The following is a 24,769-nucleotide window of genomic DNA, read 5'->3' on the forward strand; positions in this document are numbered from 1 at the left end:
CACAGTACTTGATTGTGACTTTAAAAGGTCATGAGTTAGTGCTGTTACAAAAAAAAGTTTAAAAAGATTGGAGGGGGAGCTCTAACTTATAAAAATTGTTTAAAAAATATCTAGATAAAGGTTGATCTAGACAACAGAAAAAATAAAAAGGGAGATTTTTGTTATTTAACTTTTCTCTTAGTCTGTGATAGATTTTTATCCCTTTAATTTTTTCCATTTATTTATGAATCTTAAAGTCTGATTCCCTTCTTAGAGTAGTAAGCAGAATTGTTTTTTAAATTTTTAGCTCTTCTCAGCCAAGGCTTAAGCCTGTGATGGTTTCCTGAGTTTGTCACATTAACATAGCAATGCATTTTATTGGTCCTGAATTAGGAGATCATTGTTTTAATTTTCTTAGTTTAATATTTATGGTATGTAGCTGTTGATTTTGATGATTATGGTGGTCATGTGGCTTAATACTCAACTTTTTTGTGTTTTGTAGGTTTATTCTTCAGTCCAAGGAGGTAATTCACAGTCAACTATTAGAGAAACAGAAAATAGCAGAGGAAAAAATTAAAGAATTAGAGGTAAGTTTTAAGTGAATATTGACAGTAAATTTTAAGAAAAAGCTAATTATCTCACTGTGTGATGTTAAGTGAAAACATATGCCTGCCAAAGTCATGTAATATTTTCATTTTTTCAAATTGTGTTAGAACAATAAACCAATCATATTCATGACTGTGTAAGATTCCACCCCTCTCCCTGCAAAGGAACGAAAAAAGGAGGGAAGGAAGGAAGAAAACAGAATAGTTTCTTGGAAATTTAGAGAGTTTTGAAGATGGGATGCTGTTAATCTGAATGTATTTTCTCCATTGCCTTCAAAAGAACATGTCTGTTTTAAAAACAAAGCAGGGGTGCCTGGGCATCTCAGTAAGTTGGGTGTCCAACTCTTGGTTTTGACTTGGGTTGTGGTCTCAGTGTGGTGAGACTGAGCCCTGCGTTGCGCTCCCTCCTCAGCACATAGTGTGCTTAGGTTTCTGTCTCCTTATGCCCCTCCCATTCGTTCTCTCTCTCACTCCTGCTCTCTCAGTAAAAATAGAAAAATCTTTAAAAAAAGGGTGGGGGGCACCTGGGTGGCTCAGTCATTAAGTTTCTGCCTTCAGCTCAGGTCATGGTCCCAGGATCCTGGGATTAAGCCCCACATCGCATCGGGCTCCCTGCTCTGTGGGAGGCCTGCTTCTCCCTCTCACACTCCCTTTGCTTGTGTTCCCTCTCTTGCTGTCTTTCTGTCAAACAAATAAATAAAATCTTAAAAAAAAAAAAAAGGATAACACATATATGTTTAAACACCACATATTGTGGTGGGCTGGCTTGAGAGTGGGTAATGATAATAGTATTTAAAGGGTCTTGATGTTTGTCTCTTACGTATTGTAATTCATCTAAAGTAGATAGGTATAACTATCTGAAGGATGGTTCTGCAATGAGGAAAAAAGTTTCTCTCTCTCTTTGTTTTTTTTTTTTTGCTAGGGAAAAAGGTGATGACAGAGTAACTTAGTAAATTCTTGGATAATTGGAATTTATTACATTTTCCATATACATTAAGACCTTTGATGAGATATTCTTCTTGGGCTTGAGTAGAAGGTCCATCCTATATATAGTAAAAGTTGGCCCGGGCAAAAGACTGGTTGTTATTTCTTTGGGGCCAAGATTTCCTGAAATGGGGGTGGTTGCAATGACTTCATAGGTCACTTTATCTAATTTTTGTGAGTACTGTTTGAGGCAGTAGTTCAGAATCTGACTCAGCCCTCTACGGAATTGGTGAGACACCCCCTGTATCCTCCTGGGGATTTCTTAGGGGCACCAACTTGGCATGGCCTGACTGTGTAGTGTCTTAGGTTACTTAGGTTTATTTTTGACTACTGACCATAATTTAAACAAACTTGATAATAGATTTATAGCTTAGAAAGGTGTTTTGTAAAAACAAAACAATTAAGCATGCAAGCAAAAGACAAAAAAAGAAAAACTTAACTTTTAGTGACCAGGTTGTTATTGTGTCCTATTTTATCATTCTTGTTAGCCCAACTGTTCTAGATTGAATTTTATATCTTCTACTGTTCTCAAAGTAACTTTTTTTTTTTTAAAGATTTTATTTATTTATTTGACAGACAGAGATCACAAGTAGGCAGAGAGGCAGGCAGAGAAAGAGGAGAAAGCAGACTTCCTGCTGAGCAGAGAGCCCGATGTGGGTCTTGATCCCAGGAGCCTGAAGGCAAAGGCTTTAACCCATTGAACCACCCAGGCACCCTCAAACAAAGTAACTTAAAAAAACTCAAAATAGGGGCGCCTGGGTGGCTCAGTGGGTTAAGCCGCTGCCTTCGGCTCAGGTCATGATCTCAGGGTCCTGGGATCGAGTCCCGCATTGGGCTCTCTGCTCAGCAGGGCGCCTGCTTCCTTCTCTCTCTCTCTCTGCCTGCCTCTCAGTGTACTTGTAATTTCTCTCTGTCAAATAAATAAATAAAATCTTAAAAAAAAAAAACTCAAAATAAAACTATTTCATGTAGATAAATGAAAACCTGTTTTTGCAGCTGTAGGTAAATACATCTAAAAATTATCCTGATGAATAAGTAACCAGATGTAAAGTACTGTGTATATGACTCTCTTTTTATGAAAACACAGAAAGTAAGAGCTCTGTATAAACATTCAGAATGATATGTCAGTGGGAGGGCGCCTGAATGGCTCTGTCTCTTAAGCATCTGCTTTCAGCTCAGGTCATGATCCTGGTTCTGGAATCAAGGCCCTTGTTGGGCTCCTGAGGAAGGAGCCTGCTTTTTTCTCTCCCTCTGGTGTTCCCCCTGCTTGTGCTTTCTCTCTCTCTCTCTGTCAAATAAATAAAATCTTTAAAAAAAAAAATATGTCCGTATATGTATTACATTAACCCTGGTTACCCTACGGAAATTAGGTGGGATATGGGCATGAAATTATTTTTTTTTATAATCTTTGCATTGGATAAATTATAGCAAGCACGTGTTAACTTCTATAATTGAAAAGAATATTACGGTAAAATTGCCACAGATGATTTTAGCATACTGTTCAGTTTTGATATATGTTAGGATTTTTTTTTTTTTTAAAGTAAGCTTGAAGTCACGATCCTGACATCAAGACCTGAGCTGAGATTAAGTTTTGGATGATTAATCAACTGAGCCTCTCAGACACCCCAGGAAATTTTTTTCCCCAAGTTACCTTTTTTTGGAGTTTTTCAAATATTGGTAGAGTATCCTGAATCTGCCAGATAATAGAAATAGATTAGCTGGCTTGTTGGTACTATTTGAAATGCTAATTGCAGCTACAAAAATGTTGCACAGTTAAACATCTTCTTTGCTAGAACATTTCACTGTGTTTTTTTCTTTTTAATCTTTTATTTTACATGTTTTTTAATATGACAAAAGCATCATAATGTGTACTGTAAAAAAAAGAAAAATAGCCAATAAATACAGCATGATTAAATGAAGATGGTGTTTTCCCCTCTTCCCTGCACATCCCCAGATGTCACCTCTGCAGTTTGGTGTGTATCATTCCAAACTTTATTTTATAAACAAATTCATACACATGGATATACTTTTTTAAAAACAACTTTATTTTCTAAAAATATTTTTATTGGAGAGAGGGAGAGAGAGGCAGGCAGAGGGAGAAGCAGGCTCCCCACTGAGCCAAGGACCCCAATCAATGCAGGACTCGATCCCTGGGATCGTGACCCGAGCCAAAGGCAGACACTTAACCAATTGAGCCACCCAGGTGTCCCTATACTTTTTTTTTTTTTTTAGATTTTATTTATTTGACAGTAGGCGGAGAGGCAGACGGGGGAGGGGGGAGCAAGCTCCCTGCTGAGCAGAGAGCCCGATGTGGGGCTCGATCATGACCTGAGCCTTCGGCATTGGCTTTAACCCACTGAGCCACCCAGGTGCCCCACTGTACTTTTTTTTTTTTTTTTAAATAAAGAGGAGTTATGCTGTGTATACTGGTTTTCATCATTTGACAGTTTATCTTTCCATTTCTAGTTTATATTTTCCACTTTCTTGTTTTCTACTTCTCTTATCGTTGTAGGTTACCCAGTATTTAATTAATTGCATGATCCCTATCTCTGCATTTAGTATACTTTCCAATACTGCCCTAATATGTATTTTTAATAGTATCTCCCACTACACCCTCTCTTCTCTCCCCTTGAGTAATCCTATACTTTGCACTGCCGTACTCTTATAGTTTTGTTACCTCAGCCTGAAATGTATGCATGTACACAAGCCCACATGTGAACTAATGCATACATACATTGTTAATTGTAGTGTTCAGATTCTTTGTGTTTCTTACTGATTTTTTTTTTTTTTCTGATTATTCAGTTAATTATTGAGAGAGAAGTGTCAAATCTCTATGGTGAGGGCGCCTGGGTGGCTCAGTGGGTTAAGCCACTGCCTTCGGCTCAGGTCATGATCTCAGGGTCCTGGGATCGAGTACCGCACCGTGCTCTCTGCTTGGCAGGGAGCCTGCTTCCTCCTCTCTCTCTCTCTGCCTGCCTCTCTGCCTACTTGTGATCTCTCTCTGTCAAATAAATAAATAAAAATCTTTAAAAAAAAAAAACTCTATGGTGATACATACCAGTTTTTCCATTTTATAGCTTAGTGGGCACTGGTGTTTAGTGATCACTCTCTGTGTAGTTAAGTGCTCATTATTATTGTATACATAGTTTGGAGGATAGGTTTCATTTTGCTTTATATATCTGGGAATTTCTCAGGTCTTTTAAATATAATATTCCACTGACTTCTGGCTTCTATTGTTGCTGGTAAGAAGTCATCTGTCAGCTTAATTGTTGTTCCTTTGTCTTTTTTCTCTGGTTACTTTTCTTTTCTATTTTTTTAAAAGATTTTATTTATTTATTTATTTGACAGATAGAGATCACATGTAGGCAGAGAGGCGGGCAGACAGAGAGGAGGAAGCAGGCTCCCCACTGAGCAGAGAGCCCGACATGGGGCTCGATCCCAGGACCCTGGGATCATGACCTGAGCTGAAGGCAGAGGCTTTAACCCACTGAGCCACCCAGGTGCCCCTCTCTGGTTACTTTTATGTATTTATTTAAAATATTTATTTATTTGAGAGAGCCTGTACACGAGTCGGGGATGGAGTAGAGGAAGAAGAAGAGAGAGTATCCTCAGACACCCCGCTGAGCGAGGAGCCAGACATGGGGCTGGATCCCAGGACCTCAAGATCGTGACCTGAGCCAAAACCAAGAGTTAGCTGCCCAACTGGCTAATCGACACAGGCACCCCTCTGGTTACTTTCTTTCCTTCTTTCTTTCTTTTTTTTTAAGATTTTATTTATTTGAGAGAGAGAGAGATAGTGGGAGAGAATACAAGTGGGGGTAGGGAGAGAGAGAAGCAGGCTCCTTGCTGAGCAGGGACTCTGATGTGGGGTTTGATTTCAGGACCCTGGGACCATGACCTAAGCCAAAGGCAGATGCCTAACGGACAGAGCCATCCAGGTGCTCCCACTCTGATTACTTTTAATATTCTTTTTGTCTTTCATGTTTTGTGGTTTCTTTGGGATATGTTTAAGTATGGAGTTAGTCTTTTTATTATTTTATTTTCCTTTTTTTTTAAAAAGATTTTATTTATTAATCTGACAGAATGAGAGAGCACTATCAGGGGGGACAATGGGGAGAGAGAGGGAGAAGGAGACTCCCTGCCAAAGCAGGGAGCCAGATGCGGCGCTCTATCTCAGGACCATGGGATTATGACCTGAGCCAAAGGCAGATGCCTAACCATCTGAGCCACCCAGGTACCCCATACCCATATTTTCTTAATCCTACTTGGTTTAAGTTGGGTTTCCTGAATCTGAGGATTAAGATCTTCCATCAGCTCTGGAAAATTCTTTTTTTTCTTTTTCTTTAAAAGATTTTATTGTGTTTCTTAGAGACAGAACAGGAACTGGGGGGAAGGAGGTGAGGGGGAGGGAGAAGCAGACTCCCCACTGAGCTGGGAGCCCCATGTTGGGCTCCATGCTAGGACATTGGGATCATGACCTTATTAGAAGGTAGACACTTAATCGATTGAGCCACCTGGGCCCCCCAGTTCTAGAAAATTCTTATATTTCTGAATATTATTTCTTCCCTATTTTCTCTATTAAGTGGTATTTCCTTCTGGAATTCCTCCCCCCACCCCCACCTTTAAAGCAGCTGTTTCCACCATCGGCAGTCACATCTTTTTGTTATTGTTGTTAAAGATTTTATTTATTTATTTGACAGAGAAAGAGCACAAGCAGGGGGAGCAGCAGGCAGAGGGAGAGGGAGAAGCAGGCTTCCCACTGAGCAAGGGGGCTGACGTGGAGCTCAATCCCAGGACCCTGGGATCATGACCTGACACATAGGCAGCCTCTTAACCCACTGAGCCACCCAGGCACCCCTGCAATAGCATCTTAACTGGCTGTTTTAGTTTTTTCTTTTTCACATCTCTGGTTTCCCCCTCATCAATTCTTTTAATGTATTTAAGCTAGAATATCCTTTGTTACATATTAGGAAATCTGGTCCTGTTATGCCTGTGTAAAACCCATCATTGTTCTTGGGTAAAGTTCAGACTTGTTAACATACCTTCAAGGCTTTTTGTGAAATGACTCCTGTCTATTTCTCTCATCTCCCTCATTTCCTTTGCCTTCTTTTCTTTTCTTTCTTTTTTAAAGATTTTATTTATTTGAGAGAAACTGAAACAGATAGTGAGAGAGCATGAGTGGGGAGGAGAGAGAGAAGCAGCCTCTCGACCAGTGGGGAGAGCAATATGGGGCTAGATCCCAAGATCCTGGGATCATGACCTGAGCTGAGGGAAAATGCTTCATCAACTAAGCCACCCAGGTGCCCCTCTTTGCTGCCTTTTACATTTTATACTCCAGCCTTTCAGAAATAATTCTGTTTTTAGAACTTGCTGTGCTTTCTTTGTTTCTATTAGATCTTTGGAAAAAATAATTTCCTCCACTGGGGAACTTTCTCCTCCTGTAGTTATTAGTGGCTCCATATATTAATACTCAAGATCTTAGTTTAGGGCTACTTCTAGGAAGCATTTTCTGATTCCTCAGTCTTAAATCAGGTCCTTTTTCCTTATTCTCTCTAATGATTTTATCAGTTTCATACCACAGTATGGTAATTTGAGCATAAAAACTATCACCACTTGAGATAATTACAAATAGGGTTTCCTGGGGGCATCTGGGTGACTCAGTTGGTTAAGCGGCTGCCTTGGGCGCAGGTCGTGATCTCAGGGTCCTGGGATCAAGTCCTGTGTTGGTCTCCCTACTGAGTGAGGAGTCTGCTTCTCCCTCTGTCCCTCCCCACTGCTTGCTCTCTCTCTCTCCTCTTTCTCTTTCAGGTACTAATACCCTGCCTTCATGTTCCTTTCATATAGGGAGTTATGTTACTTACTGCAAGGGTAAAGGCAAGTACTAGCTAATTGGGCAGGTAGTCTTACTGTCTTTTCTGTCTTTTTATTCTTAACACTCCTGTGTTTACAAAATACTACCCAAATGTTGGGTTATTCTTTGAACCGTAGTCATTTTACTGGGATTGATGAGAAAATATTTTCATTAACAGATTCACAGTACAATAGTGTTTTTTAGATTTTTATCTGTCCTTTATAAAGATGGTAAATCTTTATAAATCAAATTCTGGGAGGAACAAACACCATTTAATCCTAATGGTAATTAGTATAGACCAATGATGCTGATCCTGTTTAAGAGAAAATATAAAATGATGGCTTTAGTATGATAGAGTAACCATGTTATTTATGTCTGTTTTTTACCCATTCTGATAGTTTTCGGGGGGGCACCTGAGTGGCTCATTTGGTTAAGCATCTGCCTTTGGCTCAGATCATGATCCTGGAGTCCTGGGACTGAGCCCCACCCTGGGTTCCCCACTCAGCGGGAAGCCTGCTTCTCCCTCTTTGCTTGTGTTCCCTCTTTCACTGTCTCTCTGTGTCAAATAAATAAATAAAATCTTTAAAAAAATTCTAGTAATTTTTAAGTAAAATAGCTGAAAGTATATATGATACATAATACAGTATATGTTGTTAGAAAAGTACAAAAGCTTAATTTCTTAAATGACATGAGTATAATTGGGACTTGGAATCATAATTGTGAGTTTTTTAAAAATATTTTATTTTTTTCTTTGACAGAGGGAGATCACAAGTAGACAGAGAGAGGTGGGCAGAGAGAGGGGGGAAGCAGGCTCCCCGCCAAGCAGAGAGCCTGATGTGGGGCTTGATCCCAGGACCCTGAGACCATGACCCGAGCTGAAGGCAGAGGCTTTAATCACTGAGCCACCCAGGTGCCCCCATGACTCTGAGTCTTATCTGTTTTTTTTTTTTTTTAAGATTTTAAAATTACTTTTAAGTTATCTTTATACCCAATGCAGGGCTTGAACTTACAAGCCTAAGATCAAGAGTTGCACTCTCCACCAACTGAGTCAGCCAGGTACCTCTCATCTGTCTTTGTAAAAATAATTTTCTTTTTGAAATGTACAACATTGCTACAGTGGGAATATAGAAGTTGTTTTTTGTTATTTTGTTTTGTTTGAGAAAATTCAGTTTTAGTTAAAGTTGAGTTACAACATTATTGAGGAAATATGTTCTAAAGAGTGAAAAAAAAATACTTCCTGTATTTTTTGCTCACTTTTTTTGAAGTAAAAAGGGTATAATTTATGGAGTTTTTTTGCTTTAAAAAAAAAATTGGATTCAGCTTTCAGATGAGCCTAGAGCTCAATTTCTGACCCTCTTGCCTTATGATCTCAACGTTTTGGAATCCTTGAGATAACTGTAAGCTTTCAGTGATGTGTTTGAGCGCATTTTGAAAACCAGGTTCATGCTTAGGTTTGCTCCCTTGTTCCAGGTGAGGGGCAATTATTGCTTGAGCCTCATCTGCATTTAGTCTAAAGTCCTCATTAGCTTTTAGACACCCACGTGTACTGGGTGGCCACTTTCTCTCCTTTATCTTTGACGTGGTCACCACACCTTCCACTACCCTGGTTAACTTAGCAGTGACATAATAAAAATAAGAGTAAGGAAACCCAGGACACTCTGGCCTGCATAATGCCGCTTCTGACGCAAAATATTATAATCTCAGGGTTGTGAAATAGCTCTGTAGCTCATGCTGTAAATAAAATCTAAAAAACTGTAAAAGTCCCAACTCTTGCACAAAAAAACGACAATTTTGGTCAGATAGTGGTTCCTGAAACAAGGAGGAAGAATAGTGGCAGGGCAACTGGTAGGAGGTGCTTGTGACATTCTGCAGTTGGCTGAGTTTTGAGACTCTGATGAGAAAATGTTTTGGAGGAGTTCCCATGATTGAGGAAGTTTTACTCTGCCTATTGAAGATCATTTTTTCCATAGCATGGGTGGTAACTGGTAGGCACTTGGCTGGATGTCCATGTTTTGCCCTGAGTACTTCATTTTTAAGGTGGCACCACTGTGGAAACTATGGGAACCCCTCTTTGGAGGTGATGTCAGATGGACATTATTACATGATAGACAGTGATTCTGTGATGTTTCGAGAGAAGGACAGGTGAGAGAAGAGCCAGTGATGGGATTTTTTTTTTTTTAATTTTAAAGATATTTATTTATTTGTTTATTTATTTGACAGAGAGAGAGAGAGAGAGAGAGAGAGAGAGATCACAAGTAGGCTGAGAGGCAGGCAGAGAGAGAGAGGGAAGCAGGCTCCCGCTGAGCAGAGAGCCCGATGCGGGACTCGATCCCAGGACCCTGAGATCATGACCTGAGCCGAAGGCAGTGGCTTAATCCACTGAGCCACCCAGGCGCCCCCAGTGATGGGATTTTAAAAAACACATTAAACAAGAATTATACTTAGTGCTGGCATAGCTCAAAATTTAGAATCCATTAAGAAATTAGTCATTTATTTTGTAGTGAAATATAGCATTTAAAATAAAAAAAGGGGCGCCTGGGTGGCTCATTGGGTTAAAGCCTCTGCTTTCTGCTCAGGTCATGATCCCAGGATTCTTGGATCAGGCTCTCTGCTCAGCGGGGAAACCTGCTTCCCCCCTCTCTCTCTGCGTGCCTGTCTCCCTACTTGTGATCTCTGTCTGTCTAATAAATAAATAAAATCTTAAAAAAAAACACCTTAAAATACATAGAGCTTAATACAAATTGACATGCATCAGGCTCTCCCACTCTTTTCTTCCCTTAATCACAGTGCCATCCCTGCCCCTTCCTATAGCTATAACCCTAATTTTTGTGATAGGTATTAACTTTTTCCTTTAAGTTTTCATTTAAATTCCGTTTAGTTAACGTACAGTGTACTGGTGCACCTTCTTGGCTCAAGTCATGATACCAGCGTCCTGGGATTGAGCTGCACGTTGAGTCCCATGTTGTGCTCCCTGCTCAATGGAGAGTTTGCTTCTCCCTCTGCCCCTCCCCCGATTATGCTTTCTCTCTCTTTCTCAGATAAATAAATGAAATCCTCAGCCTCCTCCCCAAAATCCAAACAAACCATATAGTATACCCTTAGTTTCAAATGTATCATATAGTGATTTAGCACTTCCATACGTCACAGGTGCTCATCACAAGTGTACTCCTTAATCCCCATCACCTGCTTAACGCATCCCTTCACGCACCTCCCTTCTGGTAACAATCAGTTCTTTATAAGTAAGAGTCTGCTTCTTGGTTTGCCTCTTTTTCTTTCTTTTCCTTTTGCCTATTTGTTTTTTTCTTAAATTCCACATGTGAGTGAAATCATATGGTATTTGTCTTTCTCTGACCGATTTATTTTGCCAGCATAATACTGTCTAGCTCCATTCATGTCATTGGAAATGGCAACATTTCATTTTTTTTAATGGCTGAATAATATATACCATATCTTTATCTAGTCATCAGTTGGTGGACATTTGGTCTATTTCCATAATTTGGCTCTTGTAGGTAATGCTGCTGTAAGTATCAGGGTGCATGTATCCCTTTGAATTAGTACTGTTTTTGTTCTTTGGGTAAATACCTAGTTGAGTGATGCTAAATTGTAGTTTTACTTTTAACTTTCTGAGGCATCTCCATATTGTTTTCCAGCATAACTGCACCAATTTGCATTCCCACTAACATTGCATGAGGGTTCTTATTTCTTTGCATCCTTGCCAACACCTGTTGTTTCTTGTGTTTTTGATTTTAGTCATTTTGACAGGTGTGAGGTGATCTCTCATTGTAGTTGTGATTTGCATTTCCCTAATGAGCAATGTTAAGCCTTTTTAGTATGTCTGTTGGATGTCTGTATGTCTCTCTTGGAAATATGTCTGTTTATGTCTACTGCCTGTTTTTTAATTGGATTATTCATTTTTGGGGTGTTGAGTTTAACAAGTTCTTGATATATTTTATTTATTTATTTTTAGAGAGGGAGAGAGAGTATGTGCCTGAGCAGGGCCTGGGGCAGAGAGAGAGAGAGGGAGAGAGAGAATCCCAAGCAGACTCCCTGCTAAGCATGGAGTATAGTGCTGAACTCAGTCTCAGGACCCCAAGATCATGACCTGAGCTGAAATCAAGAGTCAGGCGCTTAAGTGGGTGAGCCACCCAGGTGCCCTGGCTGCCTTTTACTTTTGTTGATAGATTCCTTCTCTGTGCAGAAGCTTTTTATTTTAATGTAGTCCCAGTAGTTTATTTTTGCTTTTGTTTCCCTTGCCTCAGGAGTTATAATCTAGAAAGAAGTTGCTATGTCTGATGTCAAACAAGTTACTGCCTTTGTTCTCTTCTAGGACTTTTTTTTTTTTTTTAAAGATTTATTTATTTATTTGACAGAAATCACAAGTAGACAGAGAGGCAGCCAGAGAGAGAGAGAGAGAGAGGGAAGCAAGCTCCCTGCTGAGCAGAGAGCCCGATGCGGGACTCGATCCCAGGACCCTGAGATCATGACCTGAGCCGAAGGCAGCGGCTTAATCCACTGAGCCACCCAGGCGCCCTCTTCTAGGACTTTTATGGTTTCAGGTCTCACCTTTGGTGCTTAGTCCATTTTGAATTTATTTTTTAAAAAAAGATTTTATTTATTTATTTGACAGAGATCACGAGTAGGCAGGGAGGCAGGCAGAGTGAGAGGAGGAAGCAGGCTCCCCGCCGAGCAGAGAGCCCAATGCGGGACTCCATCCCAGAACGCTGGGATCATGACCTGAGACAAAGGCAGAGGCTTTAACCCACTGAGCCACCCAGCTGCCCCCATTTTGAATTTATTTTTGTGTATAGTGTAAGAAAGCGGTCTAGTCTCAGTCTTGCTTGTAGCTGTCTAGTTTTCCCAGCACCATTTTTTGAAGAGATAGTCTCTTCCCATTACATACTCTTTCCTGCTTGTTGAAGATTAATTGACCATACAATTATGGGTTCATTTCTCAGTCTTTTTTTTTTTTTTTTAAAGATTTTATTTATTTATTTGTCAGAGAGAGGAGCGAGAGCGAGCACAGGCAGACAGAGTGGCAAGCAGAGGCAGAGGGAGAAGCAGGCTCCCTGCCAATGTGGATGTGGGAGCCGGATGTGGGACTTGATCCCAGGACGCTGGGATCATGACCTGAGCTGAAGGCAGCTGCTTAACCAACTGAGCCACCCAGGTGTCCCGATTTCTCAGTTTTCTTTTGGGTTCCATTGAACTGTGTGTCTGTTTTTGTGCTAGTACCAAACTGTCTTGATGACTACAGCTTTGTAGTATGACATGAAGTCTGGAGTTGTGATGCCTCTAGCTTTTCTTTTCTTTTCTTTCTTTTTTTAGAAATGATTTTATTTATTTATTTGACAGAGATGACAAGCACACAGAGAGGCAGGCAGAGAGGGGGAAGCAGGTTCCCCACTGAGCAGAGAGCCCAATATGGGGCTCGATCCCAGGACCCTGAGATCATGACCTGAGCCAAAGGCAGAGGCTTAACCCACTGAGCCACCCAGGCGCCCTTGCTTTTCTTTTTCAAGATTGCTTTGGCTATTTGGGGTCTTTTGTGGTTCCATACAAATTTTAGGATTGTTTGTTCTAGCCCTGTGAAAAATGTTGTTAGTGTTTTGATAGGGATTGTATGAATGTGTAGATTGCTTTGAGTAGTATGGACATTTTAACAATATTTGTTCTTGCCTCCATGAGCATGGAATGTCTTTCTGTTTCTTGTGTCATCTTTAATTTCTTTCATCAGTGTTAAGGTTTCAGAGTACAGGTCTTGTACTTCTTTGGTTAGGTTTATTCCGAGGTATCTTACTGTTTTTGGTGCAATTGTATTCTTTTCCTTTCTCCTTTTTAAAAATTTTACCACCTAGGGACGCCTGGGTGGCTCAGTTGGTTAAGCAGCTGCCTTCGGCTCAGGTCATGATCCCAGCATCCTGGAATCGAGTCCCACATCGGGCTCCTTGCTCAGCAGAGAGCCTGCTTCTACCTCTGCCTCTGCCTGCCATTCTGTTTGCCTGTGCTGGCTCTCTCTCCCTCTTTCTCTCTGATAAGTAAATAAAAAAATAATAATAATAAAATCTTAAAAAAATTTTTTTTACCACCTATATATATCCCCCCCAAACAGTGTATTTTACTTCCGTTTGTTCTTACGCTTCATATGAACAAAATCACTCTATATGTATTTTTTGCCTCCTTTTGATCACCGTTGTGTTTGTGAGGTATGTCTGTGTTACTCGAGATTGTGATTTGTTCATTTTCATTGCTGTATGTTATTCCGTTATGTAGAGTTACCACAATTTATCTTCATAGAGAGTCCATTTTTATTCTTAACAAGTCAAGATGTTTAATAGAATGTACAATTAATCTTTAGTCATTTGCTGAAGGGAGCTCTTTTTCAGAGACCTATGCTGCTCTGACCCAAGACTTTGAGTACTAAAGTATAAAATGTCTGTACTCTAAAAATTAGCTTGATGGTATCCCACCTCCAGCTAGGTCACTAGACCCTCTGAGTGGCTTTTTTGTTGTTAAAAAAAATAATTGCAAGTTAGTAAATTCATCTCTGTTCCATGTTTTGACTTGGAGAGTCCTCAGTGATGTTTCTCTTGCCATCCCATACTTTGGGATTTCAGATATGAATATTTATCTCTTTATAGAATTTCATTTGCATTCTCAACATTTATAAAAATGGGTGTTTGTTTTAAAATAGTTTTTAGTTATTTAAGACTTAAATCTAAAAGAGCCTGATGGTTGGAAGCCCTAAAGTTTGTAGTGAACTATATATATTCTCTCTCTCCTGGTGTCTTAAGGCTTAATGTAGCTGCATAATCTTCCTCTTTGGCTTTTGGAGAAAAACGAGTCTGAAAAAGCCCAATATGCTCTTTTTCTGGTTGAGTATTCTTTGTTGGTTATTATCAGTATTTTCAATGCCTCTGTCAGTGTATATGTTTTGTTATGATCCAAGATCTAATATTTACCCAATGTAAACTGTGAGGTATTTCACTTTCTTATTAGAAATATTTCAGTTCAGGGATGCCTGGCTGTCTCAGTCAGTATAACATGTGACTCTTTATTTCAGGGTTGTCAGTTTGAGTCGTACATTGGGGATAGAGTTTACTTCAAAAATAATATTTCAGCTCTGGCGAGAACTCAGATATGATCCTTTCAAATAGATTTGGCCTGTTAACTATACAGCCTTCCTTATTTGTAAAATACATATTACAAATATTTTACACATAACACTGCTCTGATTTCATTTGTTCACTGATATGTGTGTCTTCGTTTTATAGTTAAGGTAAAAGAAGGATTTGCATTCCAATTAGACTTGAGTTAAGCTTTCTGCATCTTCAGTCTATTAATCCTTTATTGTAGAATGCATTCCCAGGGTGCCTTGATTTCCTTCTTAGAATATTTGTCTATATCCACACCAGACTATCCCTTTAAGGGCTTCAGAGGGTTGTTGACTAACCTCAAGTTTCACTGTTTTGTATTTTTTGTGATCTGACTTTTCTCTGTGCCTAACCATGATCATTTGTCTTTATCCTCCCTCCCATGCATGAGAGTTCCTGCAGTCACTTTCAGCCTGTCTAGAGAATGATTTCTTTGATGAGTTAGACTTTGAATTTCCTTTCATGTTACTGCATGCCTCCCTGCTCTTGTATCTAGATGGTAAGGGGATGTTAATCAGTATATTTTCTTTACTCTAGATTCTGAGTCTGGTCAGTCCTTACAAACACAAGTCTTCCCTAACCCAAAGTAATAGATACTGGCCAGAGGGAGTGAGTTGTTCGAAACTCAGTGTGGACAGGCCACACCTGTACTAATGAGCACACTGTGCATGTTGGCTCAAAAGAACAAGATCCATACTGATATTTGAACCATAAATAGAGATCTCCAAGTCTACTAGATTTACAACAGAGCATTCATTACCCTAGATTCCTAATTTAAATACCTTCTGCTGAGTTAGGAGTTCTGAATTCTACCCCCTGCTGTACTCTAAGCTTCAGTGTCCTCATCTGTAAAATGAGAGATTGGGTTAGAAGATATCTGCGGGCAGTTCTGTTAAATTTATTGTTATAGCCTTGGTATTCTTCTGAATTGAAACTTGAGGAGCAAAAATGCCCTCTTAAAAAAATATGGAAGGAGGCAAAACAAAACAAAAACCAGTTTCCTTTCATGTCCAGATTTAATTTAAAAAGTTAATTGGAATCCTTTTCTTTGAAGGTAAAATAAAAGTAGTTTTCTGCTCACAGCTTTGTGATTTAAAATGTAGTAAAAGGTAACATTTCTTTTGATATCTTTGTAGTAGTTGCTTAAATTACAGTAATTGGCTTGTGATAGCTTAAGGTATATATTGGGCATTACCTGTTTTAGAGATACTTTTGCATGGAGCTGTATTATTAATCCTACATATGTAAGTTAAAATAACAGACCCAGAAAGACATCATTTTATTCGTTTGTAGAGCTTTATTTTATACTGTCTTATAATACATCATACTTGGAATAGTGGCAAAAAATGTTCAGAAATTGTTCATAAATCATAAATTCCTGAACATACATGGACATTTTACCTTACTAAACAATAAAAAAAGTATTTTTATGAATTTTAATCTGCTGAAGCAGATAGTTCTACTACGTTATCCCTTTTGTTTTTTCATTTTTTCTGAGAATTTTTAGTACATTATTTCGTTTATAAATAGAGTGTCTGTGGGCGGTGCTTTCTTCCTAATTTTGATTAATTAGAGGAGTTTCTCCTTCCTCACTTAAGCTTATCTCAATTCTTTCACCTGTCACCAGCATAATAAAAATATTTGAATTCCATCACTATTCATGAAGCCCTTCTTTTGGGTACATAATTATCTTGTGATGGAATTCTTCCAGAATGGACACAGATGCATTTTACTCCTAACTTTTGTGTAAAACAACTTAGTTCATTTTATTCTGCTTTTGTTTTTAAGAAAACACATGTGAGGGTGGAACAATCCTCCAGATCAGGAAGCATTATCGGTTTCCACTGATGTTTTATATGGACTCTGTTTTTATGTGAGACTCTAAAAGCTCAAACTCTGCATGATGCTATGAAGACATGGAAAATGATTCTTTCTTAGGGTTGGAGGAAGTGATGACTAGTGTTTTTTTGCTGGTAGTATCTGATAGTCCCCCCTCCCTTTAGCTATTCTAGGCATGTTTAGTTGTCAGGCGTTGTCGGACTAAATTGCTAAAAATAATAAATAAGGGGGAGGCTGTTCTAAGGCCAGATCTTGCCGCTGTCTGTAATCTGTTTAATTTAGTTCCTAGGGAGAAAGGGCAAAAGGAACATGGTGCCATTCCCACTGAATGGATTTTTTGTTTAAAGTGCTGACAAGAACATTGTTTGAACTCTCCTTTTTCCTAAACCCCAGTGGGCTTACGCACCCACATCCACTTGCAGAGTACAGCCAGTGCTGGGGGACTCAGAGCATGCTCCAGTCAGTAGTTATGCTAGAGGTTAACCAGGTGATTGTGGTCTTTTCCTAGCCTTTTAATGTGGCTTTTGGCAGTGGAAATGCACAGTTAGTGTGTGAGAGAGAGTGAGAAGGAGAGAACGGTGTTTACAGATGGGAGAATGAGTATGAGAATAAAGAAATCTTTCTGTTCAGTCCTTTTCCCTAACTCATTGTTCAGAGAGTCAGGTTGTTTGATGAAATTACTGCATGGTTGAGCCCGGTATACCTGTGCAATTTTAACCCACAGCACCAGCATGAAGTTCTACTTGTATTTGGCTCTTGACCTCTCTTTGCTTTCAGTTTTTTCTAATAATAGAAATAACTTTCTATAAAGTAGACATAGCAATCTAGTACTTGTTTGTAAAGCAAAGGAATTCACAAAGGAATGATTTACATGCCTTTCCTGTCCCTTGCTATGTATTTGCCAGTGGTGGACCAAAGTTTCAGTTATATTGTGGTATTCTGCAGTTTATGTGGACCCACCTGAGGGATTATTGATTTGTATATTCCTAGGTTGCTTACTGATCTCTGTATCTGAAGTTGTATCCCAAATCCCTTCCTTTGTATATATATATATATTTGTTTTGGGGGGAGTTGGGGAAGGTGGTCTGAACCTGACCACTTTTTAAGCACCAAAGAAAGAAATGGATTGGTTTTATTATTTGGGGGGAAATGTCTTGGGGAAGCCTCTATTAATGTTGAGCTTTAGGTGTTTACCTAAAGCTTTGGGATCTGAGCACTTGGACACTGCAGGCTTTGGGAATGCTTACTTTTGGACATTTCTTAAGTCACCAACCTGCCCTACTCTCTAACTTAATGAAATCATGATTTTAACTGAACTAAAGGTTCTCAAATATATAATTAGAACACAGTCTTCAGGATTATCTGGGATCTGTATATATGATAAAGTCTTGTGATTCATGTAGAATTACATATCTGGCAGTGCTTTAAATATTTTAAAGTGGTTCAAAACAGATAAAATTTGTGGTTGAGTTTAATCAGTTCCAGAAATTTATAAAGAAAAACTTCACTTTTTGTTTAGAACCTGGGCTTTCTTTGGAGTTCAAATTCAGAGGCTTCTTTAATGCATACTCTCTGTCTCTTTTCACTAGGTAAATGGTAAAGAAAAATAAAAGAGAAAGAATGAGCTTCTGATTGTATAGTTGAAGCCTTAAACTGGATCCAGTTTCAAACTAAACTATAAAATACCGATTGCCATAAAATTTTAAACTTAGATACTTTTAATAGCAGAGGCTGAACTTTTTCACTTAAAACTGATTCCTTTGGGAGGACTAAACAATTCCTAGATTTATAACATAAGACTTTGGCCAGTAACGTTGTTAGATAGACCAGAAGACATATACACATATTTTTAAAAAGGCATTATTAAATGTTTGCTGAGTGTCTGAATTACACACAGTACTTTGGGATATGTCTATGGAGGCTTTTTGTTCTTTCTTTTATACATTAAGGAACATATAGTCTGTTGTATTTGCTATATGCCAAGCAGTGGTATATGCGATGTAGGCAGAATTAGCAAAGGCCCTCATGGGCATTGAGCTTATATTCTGGTGAATGGGAGGGGGCAAGAGATAATAATATAATTTACAAATGCTAAAAAGAAAAATAACTTGGAGTAAGGAGAGAGAGAATGATGGGAATGTATAAGCTGTTTTATATAGTGTTAACAGGGGAGGTTTTTCTTATAAGGTGGTATTTGAGCAGTACTTGGAACAAGCTGCATGTACATCCGGGAGAAGAGGACTCCAAGCAGAGGGGCTAGCAAATATGAAAACCTGAAGGTGAGAGTGTAATTGACCAGTGTAATTACACTCTAGCTGAACTGGCCTCCTTGCGGTTCTTCCAACAGTGTCTGAATTACACTCTCTGGATCCAGTTTCAAATATGAAAACCTGAAGTTTAAAAGTTTATTGCAATCGGTATTTTATAGTTTAGTTTGAAACTGGATCCAGAGAGTGTAATTCAGACACTCTTGGAAGAACAGCAAGGAGGCCAGTTCAGCTAGAGCTGAGTGAGGTAGAGAATACTAGGTGAAGAAATCAGGGAAGGGTCTGGGAGTAGATTAAATTTTACAGGGCTTGCAGGCCATATTAAGGATTTTGGATTATGCTCTAGAATTGGGAATTTGGGAATGGTTTTGAACAGATGAACTAGATGATCTGATTTCATTTTCTAACGAGACCAGACTGGGTACTGTATTATAAATTAGATTAGGGGTGGCTGGGTAGCTCAGTCAGTTAAATGTCCATCTCTTGATTTTGGCTCAGGTCATGATCTCATGGTCCTGGAATTGAGACCTATGTCAGGCTCCGTTCTCAGTGGGGAGTCTGATTGAGATTCTCTCTCTCCCTTTGCCTGCCCCCCCCAAATAAAGAAATAAATATTCTTTTAAAAGGGTAATGGATTATAGGGGACAAGGGTGTAAGCATGGAGATCTGTTAGGAGACTGTTATCCAAGTAAGAGACTGATGGTGGCTTGGACTAGGGCAGTGCCAGTGGAGGTGGTCAGACTCTGGAAATATTTGAAGGTATAGCCAAAGACAGTTGGGTGTAGGGATGAAAGAAAGGCCAAAAATTTGGCCCCTCCTTCCTCCCATGTGTATCATTCATTCTCCTCTTGGAGAGATCTGGAAGGGGTTCATGGGAGAGGGGTCATTTCATCTGGACCTTGACAGTCAGAATTTTGCTTGCTTAGGGCCAGGGCAGAGGAGAGAACATTTCAGATCAAAGAAATAGTGGTGATAGATGTCTGGAAGTGGAGTGGTAAAGGAGGTTGGGGTGAGAAATGAAGCTAGAGAGATCTGGGAGAAAAGAGTTGAGGCTAAAATGAATGAAATCCGCATCGTTTCCACTCCCTTTGTAGAAGTACTACTTGTTTTGCGCAAGTAATTATTCCCAGTGCCGGTGCTATTCCATGTATACTGGACTCCACAGAGATTCCACATGTTTATGGGAACACATGTGCTGTTGGTAATTCATTGGTCAGTTTCTCCTAGTTGATCTTCAAGTTTCAAAAGTAATTTTAAAAGCAAATTGAAAGTTTGGTTTGTGATACCCAAGTGAAGATATTGAATAGACAGTTGGATACATGAATCTGGCCCTCCAGGCTAGTGAAATACAATTGAGAATTATGTATAAATTGTCAGTTAATAGGTGTCATTTAAAGTTAATAGAACTGGATTGGGTCCACTAAGGAGAAAAAGGTAGCTAGAGAATAATGAATGAGAGTCATGCAGCTGGATGTATAGAGCTCTTGCCAGAGGTGTGGACAGTGTGTAGTGTGAATCCAGAGACCTAAGTGAATGTCTGTATGGGCAAGTCTGTGCTAAGGGGCTACTCCCTCCTTGGTGAGGAGGCTGTTGTGGTGGCTGCTGGAGCTGTCAACTCAATTAGACTTGAGTTGCAAATGCTAGTACTGACCCTGGAGCTAGGCAAGCCTGATCTGCTGAGGGAAACAGGTTTGTTCCCTCAGGGAGGGGTTGCCGAAGGTAGAGGCTGACATAAGGTGAGGCTCAGAACTGAGCCCTCTGTCCGTGGGACTGTACTTAAGGGAGTGGTTGAACACAGTTCATTTAGAACACGGGAGATAAGCAGCCCTGCTATGCATCTGTGGTATCCTGAGTCATAGTTGAGGGAGGTGGGTACCTACATGGCTGAAAGCAAACATGCCTACTAGTTTTGAACTAGTTTTGGAGGTTAAAAGTTTCCTAAGGAGATTTTATAATAAATAGTACTTTCGCTGTACATGCTGTCACATATGCTCACACTTAAATATGTGCACTTTCCTACCCTCTTTCAGTATGTAGAAAAGTATGTAAGAAAAGCTTTAACCTTTATTTTTTTAGTTCATCTTGAAGATTTTTAGTGAGTAGTAGGTATTGCTTTTCTATGCCCAGATATGGTAGCGTAATGCCTTGGCATAATAATTAAGAATATGAACTCTGATGGGGGCGCCTGGGTGGCTCAGTGGGTTAAAGCCTCTGCCTTCGGCTCGGGTCGTGATCCCAGGGTCCTGGGATCGAGCCCCGCATCGGGCTCTCTGCTCGGCGGGGAGCCTGCTTCTTCCACTCTCTCTCTGCCCGCTTCTCTGTGATCTCCGTCTGTCAAATGAATAAATGAAATCTTTTTTTTTTTTTTTTAAGATTTTATTGATTTGTCAGAGAGAGAGAGAGAGAGAGAGCGAGAGCGCGCGCACAGGCAGACAGAATGGCAGGCAGAGGCAGAGGGAGAAGCAGGCTCCCCGCCGAGCAAGGAGCCCAATGTGGGACTCGATCCCAGGACGCTGGGATCATGACCTGAGCCGAAGGCAGCTGCTTAACCAACTGAGCCACCCAGGTGTCCCAATAAATGAAATCTTTAAAAAAAAAAGTAAAAAAAGAATATGAACTCTGAAATAATGAATATGAATTAGAACTCCAGCCCTGCTATTTACTACACATTGGGTAAATTACTTAGTGTCTATAAGCCTAAATCTGCTCTTCTATAAAATGGTAACAACAATAGTGTTGATGTAGAAGGACAATAAATAATCTCTTTATTATCTGCCTAAGTATGGAACCAACTGAAAGGCAGATTGAGATAAAAATTTTTATATATTTTCCCTTTATTAGTTAAAGATGGCTTGAAGAATGTGGCTTCACTGTGCAGCCATAACCGTGGTTTCTGAAACTGATCGAGAATTAGGTATACTGATGAGCCTAATTTACCCAGCACATTTCTCCAAGTGTAGGACAAGCACATGTCTCTTTCTGCAGAGGCACACTGACACTGTCAAATGAAGAAAATGTGTACCTTTTGCAAGCAGGCATATCCTGGCAAACCAGGAGCTAAGCAATATTGTTTTTTCCCCAAACACACCAATCAGAAAAACCACTAGTCTTCCTGAGAGTAGATTGAGGTCAGGGCTATAGCTGATGAATACTGGAAGTGAGGAGGATAAGCATTTCTCCCTTAAAGAATACTACCTTTTTTTTTTTTTTTAAATTTTTGTAACTTCTGTACCAATTGTGGGGCTTGAACTCATGACCCTGAGATCAAGAGTCTCATGTTCTACAAACAGAGCCAGCCAGATGCTCCCCCCTACCAGATACCTACCTTTTAACATAATACATGTAAATCACTTGAATTGTGCCTGTAAATAATAAAGATTTGTTGTTTGCATGTGATGGATGCTTAGGAGCTACTTAATGATTAAGATCATTGCCACCAAATGTTTATAAGATAAAGGTTTTTTTTAATTTTGAAAAAAAATTTAAGTTACACAAATACACAAGGCTAACTTAACAAACACCTGTTTACTCACTAATCAGAATTAACAAATGTTAGCATTTTGTAATATTTACTTTTTCATTATCTTATAAAAAAACAGTACTAATGAAATTGAAATCTCCTTTGTAACTTCCCTTCCAAGCCCACCTCAGTTTTATTCCCAATCACCAGAAGCAACTACTATCAGGTTTTTGGTGTGTTATCTTTCCATTCCATGTTTTGTGGCATCTTATATTTAATAAGTGACATCATATTGTTTGTATCTTTCAGTAACTTTTTTTTTTTTGAGCTTTACCCACACTAATATGTGTAGTTCACTCATCTAAACTGCTCTAGGGTATTCCATAAGAACATAAAACTTTCTGCATATTATGCAAAGGACCTATTATTTATACCTTCAGTTTATACCATGTGCGTGTGTCAAAAGAGCCCAATGATTTCTTCCATGTGTAGCATAAATATAGCCATTGGCAGGGCTAGTTGATGGGCTCAAGGATGCAAGTTCCAGTAGATTAGTGATGTTTGCTGCTCTTATTTCCTAACAGCCATGGATTCTGTGGTGAAACCATCTCATAAATTTCATGGCATCTGCCCATTTTTAAAAATTAAAAAAAAATTTTAAAGCTTTTATTCATTTACATGACCGTGAGAGAGGCAACATAAACTGGGGGAGTGGGAGAGGGTGAAGGAGGCCCCCTGCTGAGCAAGGAGCTCAACTTGGAGCCCGATGTCAGGACCCTGGGACCATGACCTGAGCTAAAGGCAGACATCTAATGACTGGGCCACCCAGGCAACCCGTGTGCCTGTGTTTTAAAAATGGAAATCAAGTATCCTTTGTAGAGCCAGAACCAGAATCGGTCAGGGAAACCTGAGTGGGAACCCAGGTTTCTAGATTCCAAACACGATACTCACCTTTACTCTGAAAGAAATGGGGGTTCCTGTACTACAGTTGGATATTCCTAGTAGCTGGGCCTTCTAAAAAGTTAATGGTCCTTTTCTAAGGAAATCGTAAACCCGCTTAACATCGTTTCTTTGAGTTAAAATATTTTAAGTGGTTTCTAAGTGACCTAGCATCTGGAAATTGAAGAAAGGGCAAAGTGAATACCACCCCTTGAATCATGTTTGCAAAGAGAAGTGTGCCAAGTGCTCTTTTACTATTCCAGTGTCATTATAAGTTTAATTGGTGTTATGTCAGCTACTTAGATCAGATCTAATAGCATATTAAACTCCATTCTGTTTGTACGAGTTCCATGGTAACTTGGGTGTGTGTAGAGTTGGGACAAGTGGCAGCTGTGACGTCTGGTCTGTAGAGTCATTTCATCATGGTATGAGCTTCTGCATCACCCCGGATGGAGAAGTGTCACTGGGTGATGGGAGCTGACCTGCTGGTGCCCTTCAGAACACGGTGAGCAATGTGAGCAAAGAGCCTAGTTTGCTTGCCTGACCTAGAGGTTTAGCTTGGAGTTTGAGAACAGTAGTAATTCCTCCTTTTGTCTTTCTTAATGAAAAGAAAGCCAGTCTTTTGGAAAAGCTTTATAAATAACTCTTTGATACTGGCGTGTATTTGTAGTTCTCCAGTTCTGCCCTCTGCTGACCTAGACAAATCAGCAGAGGAGGTGCCCATGAGTCATGAATCTGTGCTTGTGGTGGCTTTGAGCTCTTGTTTTCACTGTCTCCCATTCCTTTTACGGGTTTCCGGTTGCCGTATCTCTATTTTTTTAGTTGTATAAATATGTTCCTCGATTGGAAAGTAGTAGTGTGATCACATAGAAATTTCCTTACCCTTGTTTGTTCATTGGCTCTCTCAGAGTACCTAATTAACTCATTAATCTATATGTGTAGTGCTTACACTGAAACATTTAAGTTAGTTTTCAGAAATTAATACGCCACTTTATTTTACATTGGTCAGTTTGTGTGTAATTTTCTGAGTTTTTGAGTGGAGCAAAGACTGATTTGCTGTGAAAATAATTCATTTGGAGCTTGCCTGGCCATGCCTGTTTTTAAGTTTAGTTATTTTATTTTATTTTATTTTTAAAGATTTTATTTACTTATTTGACAGAGATCACAATTAGAGAGGCAGGCAGAGAGAGAGGGAGGGAAGCAGGCTCCCTGCTAAGCAGAGAGCCTGATGCAGGGCTCAATCCAAGGACCCTGGGATCATGACCTGAGCTGAAGGCAGAGGCTTTAACCCACTGAGCCACCCAGGCACCCCAAATTTAGTTATTTTAGAGAGAGAGAGGGAATGAGCAGGAGGGGCAGAGGGAGAGGGAGAAAGAATCTCAGGCAGACTCTGTGCTGAGTGCAGAGCCCAACACAGGGCTTGATATGGGACTGGATCTCACGACCTGAGCTGAAACCAAAAGTTGATGCTTAACTGCCTGCGCCACCCAGGTGCCCCACCATGCCTGATTTTATTTTATTTTATTTTAATTTTATTTATTTATTTATTTGACAGACAGAGATCACAAGTAGGCAGAGAGGCAGACAGAGAGAGAAGGGGAAAGCAGGCTCCCTGACGAGCAGAGAGCCTTATGCGGGGCTCGATCCCAGGACCCTGGGACCTGAGCCGAAGGCAGAGGCTTTAACCCACTGAG

At 39.7% G+C, this 24,769-nt stretch overlaps 1 protein-coding gene across 1 annotated transcript in view; it reads left to right on the plus strand.

The window, feature by feature from the left end:
• Positions 1-24,769, plus strand: part of PFDN1 (prefoldin subunit 1) — a 67,281-nt gene that overhangs the window by 30,953 nt on the left and 11,559 nt on the right. Inside the window, exon 3 of the mRNA XM_082725461.1 lies at positions 482-566. Coding sequence (XP_082581587.1) covers positions 482-566 — 85 coding nt within the window. The remainder of the gene's footprint in view (positions 1-481; positions 567-24,769) is intronic.

Source organism: Mustela nivalis (genome assembly GCF_964662115.1).
Source record: "Mustela nivalis genome assembly, chromosome: 3".
NCBI lineage: Eukaryota > Metazoa > Chordata > Mammalia > Carnivora > Mustelidae > Mustela > Mustela nivalis.